The sequence below is a fragment of the Lissotriton vulgaris genome, chromosome 1_1 (genome assembly GCF_964263255.1).
Source record: "Lissotriton vulgaris chromosome 1_1, aLisVul1.2, whole genome shotgun sequence".
In the NCBI taxonomy this organism is placed as follows: domain Eukaryota; kingdom Metazoa; phylum Chordata; class Amphibia; order Caudata; family Salamandridae; genus Lissotriton; species Lissotriton vulgaris.
This window is the reverse complement of record NC_141685.1, coordinates 832,010,082-832,024,799: the sequence shown is the minus strand read 5'-3', so window position 1 is coordinate 832,024,799 and position 14,718 is coordinate 832,010,082. Positions and strand designations below refer to the sequence as shown.

General features: G+C 42.1%; 1 protein-coding gene across 1 annotated transcript; it reads right to left on the bottom strand.

Annotated features, from left to right (window-relative positions):
* Positions 1-4,947: 4,947 nt before the first annotated feature.
* LOC147747968 (t-SNARE domain-containing protein 1-like) lies at positions 4,948-5,953 on the bottom strand. Its single transcript, XM_086926600.1, has 3 exons — positions 5,497-5,953; positions 5,146-5,230; positions 4,948-5,086 (listed from the first exon to the last, which is right to left on the bottom strand). Exons 1-3 carry the CDS (start codon positions 5,951-5,953, stop codon positions 4,948-4,950), a joined length of 681 nt encoding a protein of 226 aa, XP_086782726.1.
* Positions 5,954-14,718: the final 8,765 nt, after the last annotated feature.

Sequence of the window (14,718 nt, the reverse complement as noted above, 5' to 3'; positions counted from 1 at the left end):
ATACATTATTTTATAGATTGAGGAGATTCCTACAAGGCCCTCGGATTTGGTGGTGATAATTCTGAACTTCCACAATTACTGATAATGGGAGGTCGGTAACTCTTGGGGTACAGATTTTCCAATGATCACATACGGGGCCGTGATATTACCCTGAGAAACGTGGGATTACCAAGGAATCTGTAATTCCTGGTTGGAGTCCAGTAACTCCACTATATTTCTTGTGTTTTTCAACAAAGATTGCCACTTATTACAGCTGTAAGTTTCCCTCTGCCCATATTATCGGGTCTGAGGTATTACCACAAATTTCTTAATCTTGATGGGGCCCTTGCGCCAAATTAAAAATGGCCTTATCAGTGACTGAATCAGATAGCTACAAAAGTGGGCCACATTTGCAAATCAGGGAAGCTTTGAACTTGCAAAGACATGTTGTGTAGGTGTTTTGCAGGGTATGGGAAACTTTGTGCATTTGTGCTTGCTGAAGGCAATGTTTCTGTTACTATCTAGGAACTCAACAGTAAAAACTAGCCCACCAGCAGGCGCGGGTGAGGGTGACACAGGTAACATAGGTGAGGCGGTGGGGCAGGGATTGGGGCGGAACAGTGGAGGGGGAAGTGAACAGACGACGGGATAGGGAAAGTAAAACAAAAAAATAAATAGAACAACTTACCTTGCACGCGCCGCATTGTCGAGTCAGCGATGCAGCAAGCAAAAGGTAAGTGATTTTATTTCGTTTTTTATTTTACTTTACCTATCCTGTTGTCTGTCCACTATACCCCAAACCACCCGCCCCACCGCCCAACAGATGTTACCTGTGCGGCCCTGCCTGCGCACCAGACCATAAAATAGGCCCACAAACAGGGAATAAATAGCGCATACACCGTGAGGCCAGTCCTATGAGCACTGCCAAATTGCCTTATATGCCAGTCCGACCCTTGGGCTAGTAGTTACTTGGCATCATTCATCTACGGAGGAATCAAACTAGATTTTTTTAGACTATGCAAATAGCTGGTCAAGTATTCGACTGAATACTGAGATAAACTTTTTTTCCTCTTCTAAATAAAGAACTAGTACTAATAATACAGGACATTCAATACAAACAATAAAACACTCGAAATAATCTGGGTTATTCTGTTTCTTTATCCCCCTTATATTCATCAGTATCTCTTGAGTAAGTGGAGCACTTTAGTACACCTCCTTCGAGTCACTGCAGCCCTTTCTTCTTTATCTAGCCAGCAAGATAACTTTCTGATGCTGACTTTTCTTGTAATGAATTTAATATAAGCAGTAAAGCTTTAATATGCTATTAAACATGTGTTTTACCACCACATTCAGATTGCTTTCAGCACTGCCATATGAACTGCCAAAATGTAGTGCTAACTGGCAGAAGAGAGATGTGAAGGGATGTGTTAGTATGACTACCCTATCAAGGAAGGAAGATAAGACATGATAAAAAAATGTGTTTTCTCTTTCTGGTATTTGTTTTATTTATTCCATCAAGAGCACTTTTCTTGGTTGTTTTACTTAACCTTGAAAACAGGAGAGAAAAACCGAGCTGGAGGACGGTGATGCATACATACCCCATGCACTGACGAGCATGAACAATCCCTCCCCTGCAATCATGCGCATTCCTTTGGGTAAAAAAAGTGTTTTTATTTCATAATGGGGAAATGGTGCCCTGGGAGTTATTTTCAGGGAGGCTGAGTTATGCCAACAAAGTCTAGATCGTTTTATTAAGTTGTAGTCAAAACAAGTTTTAAAGTTAACAAAATCTTTTAGGAATAATCGATTTATGAATCTATCCTTCCTACTTTCCTGATGTTTATGCTCCTGCACTTTTATTAAAGAGTGGATTTACTCTCAAGGCTCATGTTAGATTGTTTCCAATATTCTTGGAGAATTTATTCTACATTGGAAATAACATGTTTTAAAACAAAACAAATCCACCAGCTTGGAGTCTTGGCGTTCTTCCTGTTTTCAAGGAACAAAATAATTTAGGGCCAGATGTACAAACATTAGGAATACCGATTTCTTAATTGCGATCCTAATGCATATTAATGAGGTAAATTGCAATTTGCAGCCTATTAGGAATCCAACCATAATAGGGATGGTGGGTTGCTGAGGTCAGCAGGCCGCCATATCTGTGGTTCCTTCTTATTAAAGCATTTCTTCTTAATTCAGTCCATTTTCCTTAAAGGAAAATGGGATGCGTTTAAAAGAAGAAAATGAAACCTTGAAGTAGGCAGTGGTGCGTGGGATTACTGCCTCCTCTTAAAAAAAATGTTACACTCTAAAAGGGACCCCTTCCCCTTTGCGAATAGGTTATCTCCAGTTTTAAACTGGTTTTAAAGTATTACTGTTTTGAAACAGAATTCTGTCACAAAACAGTAATAAGAACTGTACCGATTCGTTATCTGGAAGGGACATCCTAAACAGGTAGGCCTAGATTCATTAACCAACATTGCGCTCGCAATAGCTGCGAAAAAGCTTTTGCGAGCGCAATTACGGCTCCCGCAATTCATCAAGCAAAATTACAGTAAATTGCGAATTCGCAAAAATAAATTTGCAGAATCAATGTGGAACCCCCATAGCGAATCAGTAACCGCAAATTCCCACTGATTCTGCAAATTAATATGCGAATTCGCAAATAAATCGCAAATCCAATTCATCAAACATTGCAAATTGCGGAAAACCACAAAATCGCTAAGTGCGAGTCGCAATTTAAGGAGAAGTCAAACCAGGTGGTAACCATGAAGTTAATTTAGAAAAAAAATAAATAAAACACTTCAAACCGGAAAAATGGGCGGAGCAAAACAAACACACTTAAGGAGACACAGTAGGAGCATGAGGACATTCACAATGCCAGGTCTATACATCGTGGCAAGGCGGCTGAGGCTCCAGGCTGCAGCCCGAAACCAACGCAGGATCCAGGAGCGCATCTTTCGGCTGCGGATAACACTCCTGGGCCAGACTGAAGAGGGGATATACTCCAAATACAGGATGAATGGGGCAATGATAAGTAAGCTCATCCGAGACCTTGACCCCCTGATGCAGCACCCAACAAGGAGGACAAATGCCGTGCCCACCCATGTCCAGGTCCTGTGCTGCCTGCACCTCCTGGCTTCAGGAAGGTTCCAGGGGATAGTTGCAGTTGCAGGGGGGATCTCCCAGAGCACACTGTCACACAGCCTACGGAGTTTCCTGGACGCCATGCTGACCCGGATACACCATTACATAACCTTCCCAACCACCCAACAGGACTTAAATCAAACAAAGCTTCACTTCTATAACATTGCGCAATTCCCCCATGTAATTGGATGCACTGACTGTACCCACATCCACATCTGCCCACCCCCTGAGACAGAATACATGTACCGGAACCGCAAGTCCTACCACTCACTCAACATCCAAATGGTCTGCAATGCAAATACAATCATCACCGACATAGTGGCCCAATACGCATGCATTCTTTCATATTCAGGCACAGCGGCATACACACCCGCTTGGACAGGGGTGACTTTGGCGAAGGACACCTCCTAGGTAAGTACACATGCCCACATACAGTACGTCAAGCCCATGTAGCTGTACATGATAGGCACTGACCCTCTGCTCCTTTCCTTCAGATGACAGCGCCTATGGCCTCCGTGAGTACCTCCTCATCCCATACCTAAACCCTGCCTCACTACAGGAACGGCGTTACAATGCTGCGCACATTCACACCAGGAATATCATTGAACGGACATTTGGGATGTTAAAGAGCCGATTCCGCATCCTACATAAGACTGGTGGGGCCCTCAAATACCAGCCTGAGGTCTGCTGCCGCATCATGGCCGTGTATTCCATACTTTACAATATTGCTATCAAGCGGAGGATACCTGTGGAGATCTCTGGCAGTGAGTCAGAGGGTGCCATCGGCCCACCTGCACATGTGCTTCATGCATGTGGGGAGAATCCTGCTGAAGGACACAGGCGCCGCAACAACATCACACTGAATTATTTCTAGTGCACCCATACCCCTCACACAGCACTGCACTCATGCATGCCAAATGAAATAATGACATGAGTAGGATTTGCATTTGAAATAAATTCTTATAACTAAAAACACATCTATTCCCCAAATCATAAGCATCAGCACCTTAGCGTCAGCCCTGCAGTACTATAAGCAATTGGTATTAGCGCATGATATCCCTCAGGATGAGTGTTGCGCTCTATAAATAAAAAAAATAAAAATAAAAAAACATTATAATTATGTAAATAGGATCTTTCATTTACTTTTTGTGTTCAGAAAACATGAAAACTGTATTACGTCATACAGCCCCATGATGGCGAAGCAGGCGTGCTTGTTACTTCAGCATGGCACTGCTGCTAATGGTCAGTCAATCACTGGCGCCTTCGGCCGGACACACCCTGTCGCCTCTCCACATCCACCTCGCCAGTCTCGGGCCGTGATGCTGAACTGGGCCTGGTACTGCGGCGGCGTTCTTGTACCACCAGCAGGGACAGGCTGCTCAGACTGGATGTGCCCTCACTGGCATCATCACCCCCCCCTTGCATGAGCATGGCCACACCCCTGCTGGTTTTGGACAGCGGTTGTGACCTGTTCCAACGCCCTAGCAACATCCTGGCAGCATTGCACCATTTGCATTGCATTGCCAGGGACCGGCGTGACAGTTGGGATGTTGCATTCCCGATCACCTGGTATATGCTGATAGCCGGGTCAGCAGCTGGCGGTGGCGGAGGTGGGTGATGTCCTGCTGTGACACCATGATTTGGCTGTTCTCCCTCACTGCAGCCGTTAACACCTGCATGCTTTCTGTGAGCTGGCTCACATTGCGAGCAGTCTTGTAAAGCTGCAGCTGCATGGCTGCCATGTGCCGTGCCTGCTTTTGGTGGACAGCTAGCATCCGGCGTTCAATACCAAGCCCTGGATCTTGGGCATGTTGCCCCCTGTCAGCTCGTGTTGCCACGTTGCGCAGCTGCCTCATCCGGCCGCTTGACTGCGACCGCACAGTGGCTGTGCGCCGTGTCTGCCTCCTGGGTGGTGGTGTGGCCTGTTCCACTGCCATGCGTGACGCATGGGGTGGTAGCTCTCCTCCTGTGGCTGCAGGGATGGCCCTGTCCGCATGGGGAGGTGGTGGAACTGGGGCAGTCTGTGTGTGAGACGGTCCAGGTCGTGGGGCAGGATGGCTCTCTCCTTCGGTGTCCTCTGGGCTCTCCTCAATCTGTCTGTGCTCTGTTGTTCTGCAGCACCTGTGATGTAAATGGGTGCATGATTAAGGAGATGAATCTTGCACATGGGATGTTGCAACATGCATGCAGGCTTCCATTCCCTGACTTGCTTTAGGGACATGTTTCACTTGACAGGTCTGGCAGTGTGTGGCTATCAGGGAACTATTATCACACTACAGGTCCCACAATGCAATATGGTGTTTCTGATGTGCATGCCCTGCATTACTGGGGTTATCAAATGGCTAGCTCTGGGGGCATGGGCATTGTTACGGGATGGGGTCGCAGTTGCATGGCTCTTACCTTGGGATTGTTGGGTGACTCGGGAGGTGTCCAGCTGAGTGACCCCCACGCAGGCTGCAGGGTTGATGGTGTCCTCAACCAGGTCTTCAAGTGGTGTGTTGGCCACAACTGTGGGGTCTCCTCCTCCCGTGGCATGTTGCTCCCCCAGCCTCTCTGCTATGCGCTCTTTGGCACGGCCTCTGAGGTCGTACCACCTCTTCTTCAGCTCATCAATTGAGCGCTGGGTCACTCCTACAGATTTTACCTTCGCCCTGATGCGCTGCCAAATGCGCCTCTTGTCTGCTTCAGGCACCTTCCTGTATTGCTTCCCAAACAGCCTATCATGGTCCCTGCTGACTCCCTCACTAAGGAACTCCAGCTCCTGTTCTGAAAATTTTATTTTTATTTTTCTGCCACTTGCACTGCTTCCTTCTGCATCCTGGGACATTCTGGAGTTGGATATGTGTCCTGTTGTGGGGCTGCAGGGTGTATCTGATAGAGCTCAGTGTTGTGCCTCTTCCTCGCTCAAGCTCTGTATTCAGAATGAATGAGGGGACTGCCTACTTCCTGGTTGTGATGTCATCATTGTGCTCGAAATGCGACTTCCCGTTTTTGCGATCTCGCTATTTGCGAGATCGCAATTTGCGATTTCGGTAGTTGCGAAATCGCAATTTCAACATGGGAAACAGGCAAAATCTGCGATTTTTTAAGGATTTAGCAAAATTCGCATTCGGCAATTGCGGCCGACTGCGAATCGCATTTTTGGATCGCTTTTATTGATGCATCCCATTCTGTGATTTCTAATTTGCGATTCATTTTTTTTTACAAATTAGAATTTGCAGAATCAGGGCTTGATGCATCTGGGCGGTAATTTCCAAATGCTGAATCGCAAATTCAAAATGCAATTTGGTAACAAGTTACTGAATTGCATTTTGTACATTTGGAAATGCATTCTTCCGTCATAAACAGACTTGTTCTTTTGAATCAGGTCATTTGTGACCAGCAAAATGCTTTGCACTCCTGGCCCTTGGATTCTACATTTTCCCTTGAACCTTTGAGTTGCTTTCTCCATTATTCTCGTTTTTTGTTTTCTCCATGTTTTTTTCGCATCAGGGTGCATATCATTAACACGTGCTCTGGGTAGATATGAGCACCTGTTTTTAAGCGTTTGCACTGTCTAAAGCAGTGGTCTACAACCTTTTCTTGTAATTAGAGCTACTTATGTTCAATGAAGATCATTCTGAGCAACTAACATAGGTGATGAAATAGGGACCACATCTGACAAGATGAAATTAGTGCCCACCATATGAATGATAACTAGCTGTGATTACTGCAGTGCACCAGTTCGGATTGGCAGCAGTAATGTAAAATATAATTGCCAATTCTGAATACCTTTACAAGGGTGTTACATCACAGCTATAGCTGTAATGCCCATCACACCAGATAATAATGTTAGTAATAAGTCTCTCTAACGCCACGTGGTATATCACTCAGATATCTGAATATGTTTTGGAAATGTAGCCATTTTACTCCAAACATCAGTTTATGATTTCCGAAATTACACACTTTTTCATCTCGAATATACATTGTCAGTTTTGGTATACATATTGTAATTCAACGAAACAAAGCTTCTAATTTTGTAGGCAGCGCTACACAAGAAGAGAGCTATCTACAGGTAGATGGAGAGCTACCAGTAGCTCACAAGCTACTCCTTAGAGAAACCTGGTCTAAAGTGTCAGCTTGTAACTCAGAATGTCTCTGAGTTAATGCATGAACTGCTGAAAGTAAGCTCGAAAACAGAAAGAGGCAATCGTGCTCACTGATTCCAACGTGATGTCAGCAGTTCAGGCATTGACTTTTGTACAAAAGCCAGCTTCATTCATTTCAAGAATAGCAGGAAATATATAAATATGTCAATTAATTCCATTTAGATTAATTAGGGTCCTTCTCGTATTTTGTAGTAAACTTGTAGTACCACAAAACATGCTGCAAAATGCTATTCACAATCCTACCTATGGAGTTTATGCCCCCGCCTTTCCTATACTTGTACGTGTGGAGAACTCATCTCCGAATGTGAAGTCTCCGCACATGTAGGTATAAGTTTTAGATGTAAATGTGGGAGGGTCAAAGGTGAGAGGCTGGAAAATGGGGAATACTTATGAATACATGGAAGAGGATTAGAGAGGAGTAAGGAGGGCTTTGGACAGGGTCAGGGAGGCCCAGTGTGATAGTTTAGGGGGGGACATCAACGGACCCACAAAGAAGTAGCGCTATAGCTGTTCACAAACTGCACTCCTGCAGGTTAATATGGCCATTAAAGGACCACAAGTGTGAGTAAATTACCCAGGCAAATTTATAAACCAACTAACACATATAAAGTGGTTTAGACCACATAAAGAAAAAATATTCCACTACTGCTTGTACATATATAGAATTCAAATTTAATACTCATTAGAATAGCATCACAATTGATAAAATTGGCATAATTATGCACACAAGATGTAAAAAAAATGATTTTGCATTATAGCATATGCATGACTACAAAATATACAATGATTCATAGATATAAAAAACTGTTGGATGGTTCACTGTCTCCTATCTACGCGTTTCGACACTTTAACGTGCCTTCTTGAGGACTGTACCATCGTGCTGTAAAATATATTTTAAAAAGATTTTAGCGATACTATAATTCTATGTTCAACGCAGCTAGTATTTTGCATGTTAATTCTTGTGTTAGTTTTTGGTTTTCAACAAACATTCAGATAATACCGCTTATATACCTTATTTACTATCTATCCTATATTGTGGTTGCCATATATAATATATGAGACAGAAAAATGAGAACATGACATTCATATATACATTGATAGCAGATATTCATTGTATTACATGATGAAAATGAGAACATATTCTTCAGTTATACATTGATATATATTAATAGCAAATACAGATCTTCAGATGCAAACTTTTTATGATTAAATCTCATCATCTCATCTCATTTCTTTTCAATAGAGGTATGCGTATTTACATTCTTAGGTACGCCTGTTCTATGAGCGTCAGCCGCCTAGCTATCATTCTCTCATTTTTTTGTCATGCTCATCGGTAATGTGACAATAAATGATATCCAGACGCTCTCTTACCGTTTTAATGCGGACGCGTGGTGAAATAGAACTATGTCACCTTTAAATGCACGGCATAGTCAGGTGAACCAATCAGCTGCCGGGATATATAAACGAATCAGAAAACGCCTAGGGCTGACAATCTTCAATTCATTTTTGACCTTTATCTTTTCTACAACCTGTTGGTACTAGGGTATTGGGTGATATAATAAAACCGCCCACTGAGACAGATGAGATTTAATCATAAAAAGTTTACATCTGAAGATCTGTATTTGCTATTAATATATATCAATGTATAACTGAAGAATATGTTCTCATTTTCATCATGTAATACAACGAATATCTGCTATCAATGTATAAATGAATGTCATGTTCTCATTTTTCTGTCTCATATATTATATATGGCAACCACAATATAGGATAGATAGTAAATAAGGTATATAAGCGGTATTAGCTGATTGTTTGTTGAAAACCAAAAACTAACACAAGAATTAACATGCAAAATACTAGCTGCGTTGTACATAGAATTATAGTATCGCTAAAATCTTTTAAAAATATTTTTTACAGCACGATGGTACAGTCCTGAAGAAGGCACGTTAAAGTGTCGAAACACGTAGACAGGAGACAGTGAACCATCCAACAGTTTTTTATATATATGAATCATTGTATATTTTGTAGTCATGCATATGCTATAATGCAAAATAATTTTTTATATCTTGTGTGCATAATTATGCCAATTTTATCAATTGTGATGCTATTCTAATGAGTATTAAATTTGAATTCTATATATGTACAAGCAGTAGTGGAATATTTTTTCTTTATGTGGTCTTAACCACTTTATATGTGTTAGTTGGTTTATAAATTTGCCTGGGTAATTTACTCACACTTGAAATTTGCCCTGACCCAGGAAATTGAAAGGTATCAGGGGGTCCTTGTTTGTCTCACACATTAAAGGACCACAAACAGTAGTAAAATACACCAGCTCCAAGTTGGAGTAAATCTAGCCCCAAACATGGCCAACCACTGGTATTCCAACCCCCTTGCCTAGAAAATAAAGGGGTTAGGGAATTAAAATAAAAACCTAAAGGAAATAATGCTAAATCACAATATTTAGACAATTTTGAAGCATACATTTATATACATTTGTGTAAAATATAATTTATAAAAATAGTACATACTTTGAATGTAATTATAAGCAATTTAATAACCTTTTTTTGCATTTAACAATTAATGTAGCAATAGGTTTTATGAAAATATAATTTAATTATTTTTAATAAATTCTATAAACCACATTATTGTTCTTTTGGTCTAATGCTACGATTTGAGGTGGATATTTTGAAGCATTCGTGAGTATTTTTTTAGTTGAATTTTAGATAGTTGTTTTTCATTTCATTTCATTTGAGCTAAATTTGAACTAACTAATTTACATGTTACCACTAAATACAATACCATAGGGCAACACCATCCTCCTGTAGTATAACTATTTCAAACTTCAACATACAGGTGGAATTCTTTTGAAGTATTTGTCAGCCTTCTTGCGATGTACACAAGGGTTGCCCAGTGTTACTGCGGGATTCTATAGCCATTGACAATTCAGAATAACCACTGACTTTGCAAATTAGGTCAATATAGATTAATTGTATGTTAATTCATCTTTTGTACATATCACCAAAATCTGGCATGGATCCAGCACTCCTGGACCCAAGTTGGGCACCCTACTTTAAACAAAATTCACATGTACCCATACAAACCGATCCATATAATCTATTCATCTTTCTACTTCAATCCACAAAAACCAACTCTGGTAGCAGCAGACATATGAGAGGTTAACTACTGCTCCTAAAGTAGACATGATTATTATGACCTGTTTTCTATGTCACCCAGCAGATCAATTTCTAGTGCAGTATCTACATACATTATTCTGAGAAAAATTATATGCATATTCTCAACTTTCATAATGCTTACGATTGTTGATTCATCTCTTTATTGTCTCATTATTTTTCAGAGTTTTGTCTCTCTGGAAACTCCTAGCTCATATGTGAAGGATTCCTTCACCCAAAGAAAGTAGTAAGCCTGCAATGCAGTGGAGCTTTACCAGGTCACTCTGACAAGATAAGGTTACTTCTGTTTGGTGGTAAAGTGAAGAAACTAGTAGGGGGCATATTTACTAAGAAGTGATGGAGTGTGGTATTAGCCTTCCTGGCGTAACGCTGTCAACCGCCACTTCTGAAACGCATGGCTGCACCATATTTAGAAGAATATGGTACAGCCCTGCGTTTCCCCCTGCGCTGGCACTTAATATAGCAGCCGGGGAGGAGGCCAGACAAGCCAACAAAGAAGAATCTCGAGAGAAGGTTAATACCGAGAGGGTTGAAAATTCAACCGCCCAGAGTCATCAGCAGACCTTCAAAAAAGAGCTTCACTTCCAGTGACTGTCCCCCGGACAGAATGCAAATGGTGGATATGGCTTCTCAGCTTTGACTGACCTTAGATGGCACAGTGTTGAAGCAAATGCACTCACATGGGGGCCTTGCTATGAAGGTACTAGAGATGAAGAATTCCCTTAGTAGCTGAGAGGTGGCTATACCAGCCAGAAAAGTAGTATCTGAAGACGAGTACCTTGGCAGACAGAGAGAGGAAATGTAAAGCCCTAGGCAGTGGTATTTTCAGAGCCTCCAGGATTCCTAGCCACAAAGTCATCAGTGGACCCTTTAGGAGAAGCGTCAAAGGAGCGTCATAGCCAGAGAACTGGTCATGCATTGACTGAAACTGGAGTATGGAAGTTCTGCCTGTCTCAAGTGGAAATACTGATGGCGTTAGAGAAGACATTACTGATTTCACCCTATAGGTTGAAAAGCATGTTGTCCGGGCGGAATGCCTTATATATAATTGGTGATTCCTTTATTTGCTTTATTTGGAGAATTTGATAAGAAAACATATATTTGTAATCCGAACACTGCCTGGTTGGTACCTAAAAATTAAGAGGGCCTGGAGTATATGCAATCTTATAAAGGTTACATGAATGAGATAAAGAGACAGGAAGTGTATGGTGGTAAAGGGAAGAGGAGGAATAACCCAGCAGTCAGCAGCATCAGCTGTGGCTCATAAGATATCTTTTGAGCTATGTAACTTCATTTCCCTTTTTGCACAAATTGTGATTTTCCGATAAAATGTGTAAGTTACACAGGTAGCAGCAGCTTCTCTTGTTGCTATGTTAGTCCTGGTCAAACTTTGAATTCACAACTTTTCCACAAATCGCATTGGACCTGAGAAGTTGCAAAATATTAATTCTGGACATGTGTCCACTCAGGTTCCATAAAAGGACACGCTCCTTTTACACGAACCAAAAGAGTAAGGGCCCCATTAGGATGGTGGGCGGATCACCCCGCCAGGCCGGCGGTAGCCACCGCTGGCCTGGCGGGGGCGATCCGCCCGCCATCTGTCCTGGAATTACCCCCCGCCATATTATCATGGTTGGGGGGTCCGCGGCGGATGGAAAGACCGTCCGCCGCTTTTCCGCCCTGGTCGCCTTGCGACCAGGCGGAAAAGGGTTCTATATGGTGGTGGTGTCTATCAGACACTGCCAGCCATATTAGAATGGGCATTTTCCAATGCCTTTCTGTGGCAGCATTGCCACCACCGAAAGGCATGCAGAGTTTGCTTTGAGGACCTGTTGCAGACCCCCACATCCCCCCTCGGGGGGGATGTGGGGGGTGCACATGGGGGGTACCTATAGTACCCCCCTGCCTTTCAAAGAACAACATGGCAGGCACCGCGCAGTGCCTGTCACGTTGTGCTCTGAAATGCACAAGATGTATTTTTAGCATTGTGGCATGCAGTGCTGAAATGTTAAAAATACGGGATGCGCTCACCACTGTGGAGGGCGCATCCTAATTTCCCCCACGGGACCCCCACCCTTATGGCGGACGGTCCCTTGTACGGTCAGGGCCCTTGTACCGTGGGGACCTAAATCTCGACTGTGGTTCTCTTAATCTGCCAAGCTAAAAAACTGTTATTGGAATTCTTTCGCTAATGTTTGACCTCTGCTTATAATTTACAGCACTTTCGACGGTCAATGCATGCGAAAACAGCAGCAAATAATTACTTACAGATCTCTCGTTTTTCCTTACATCATCTGTGTCTTTCTAAACTGCAGACAAGTGTGTTGAAATAGAAATTAATGACTGCCTTGCAAGGTCTGATTTCAATTTAGACTTCTTTAACTTTGTGCATTAAGAAGAGACAACTTCTGGGCAGCTTTCTACAGCAATAACTGACAATTTCAGCGACTAATTTAGTCTTGCTGAAGAGAAATTTAGGTTCAATAGAAAGGTCTTTTGTTAATCAAAATAATAACAGGGTCTGAGTCACATAAAATAGCCTGAACAAGGTGTACCTTCCTGCACATAAACAATAATTTCTGCAGCTCAGGTACCCTTGCAACATGGCGGCAGGTTGCCTGCAGGGGCACAAGGCACCTTTTTTTGCACCAGTGCTAGGGGAAACACAGGGGTGCACTGTGTTCTTGTGAATAAGGCGCATCCCTGAGTTCTCAAAATGTCAAAGCATGGCGGTGCCAAATTTGGCACAGCTCTGTGCTCTGACTTAGTTTGTAAATATGCCTTGATGTGCCTGATCTAGAGTCTGGCGGATGGGTTAGTCCATCAGGGACAGAACTGAATTCTCCTCCGCCTTATTACACGTATTTTGTATCTTATAGCACGTGTAACATAGCGGACTGGATATCCGTCATATTTCTGTCAGAGCACCAGTCCCTCAAACTCTGAATCAGGCTGTATGACTTTAGTATACCTCCTAATCTTGTGCAATGTGCAAAATCTGCTATTTACTTGCTCTTTTTTTTAAAGCAAGGAAACCATTTTCCGTGTAGAGAATACTCTTCCACTGCAATCTCCCCCAAAAATGACAGTGTTCCATGCTTTTTCCCATCTGAATTGCACCACTTCTGCTTTCCGTTTTGTATGTTTAGTTGTATATTTACGCATGCGATTTGTTTCTCGAACTGATAAGTCTGTATTATTTTTTATATTTCACAATTTTTATTAAACAGGTATTTATATACATACAGTAAAGGTAGAAAATAGGGCCTTGCAAACATTTTATTTCACCTCTAAAATTTTGGAAAAGTTGGAATTTTGCAAGTTTCGCGGGTACTAAACTTCATACATTTCATTATTTAATGTTGGGTACTGGTTTAAGCAGAAAATGTCTTTCTTGTCCGAGGCTGCCTCGAGAAACATTTTTTAATCGCACCAGTCCCCTTGCCTGTATCCCATGTGACTTTTGAACATGAGTGTGCCCGAGCATAACATTTTTACCTGCAGCACTATGAACTGAATTTTGTAAAATTTTAAGTCATCTCATGAATTTTTCACTAAATTACATATAAATCGGCAAAATAAAGTTTCACAATTTTTAATTGGTAATGGCATACGAGAAATCAGCAGTACAACCAGAAACCGGCTTTCGAAAAAGTCGATTTCGTTGTCTGCTATGCAGTAATCTTTTTCGATGGTTTATTGATATGGTTTTCATTAATTGTCCATACAAATTTTTTCACTTTTTGATAGTTGTTAATATCATAGAAAGTGACTTTGAACTGTTAAGTGAATCACTTTGCGCCCCGGCTTTATGCGGAAAGGAATGAAAAAAGAGTTTGCACTACTGCTTTTGAAAGTTGTAGATAAGGGCTGCACTGTCAGCAGCTATGTGGGGGAAACGTGTGTTTTCTTTTGCAACCCTGTGAAACACTGCATAAACTGAAATGCTTGCAAAAAAAGAAATTGCACTAGGTCACTATAGATCCTTACACACTGCTTCCAGTCATGAACTTTTCCCCTACGAATCTTTGCTATCAGGTATATCAGTTTAATTAGTTCAAAAGAATCAAACTAAGACCACAACACCCAGAATGCACTAGATTGACACACAAAACGTAGGGCTAGAAAATATGGGTAGCAACACAGGTAGTCACTAGTGGTTAATCTGTAAACAAATAAGTGCCAGGGCTCTCGTCAGGAGGCCGCTTGCACCAGCCCATTTCTCCTGTTAGCATCACCTAAAACATAACCAA

Coding starts and splice junctions, on each gene's coding strand:
- LOC147747968 (XM_086926600.1), bottom strand. CDS start 5,953: ATGTCCCAGGATGCAGAAGGAAGCAGTGCAAGTGGCAGAAAAATAAAA. Junction 5,231..5,496: donor TGCAACTGCGACCCCATCCC/GTAACAATGCCC, acceptor GCAGAACAACAG/AGCACAGACAGATTGAGGAG. Junction 5,087..5,145: donor GGACCGTCTCACACACAGAC/TGCCCCAGTTCC, acceptor CCACAGGAGGAG/AGCTACCACCCCATGCGTCA.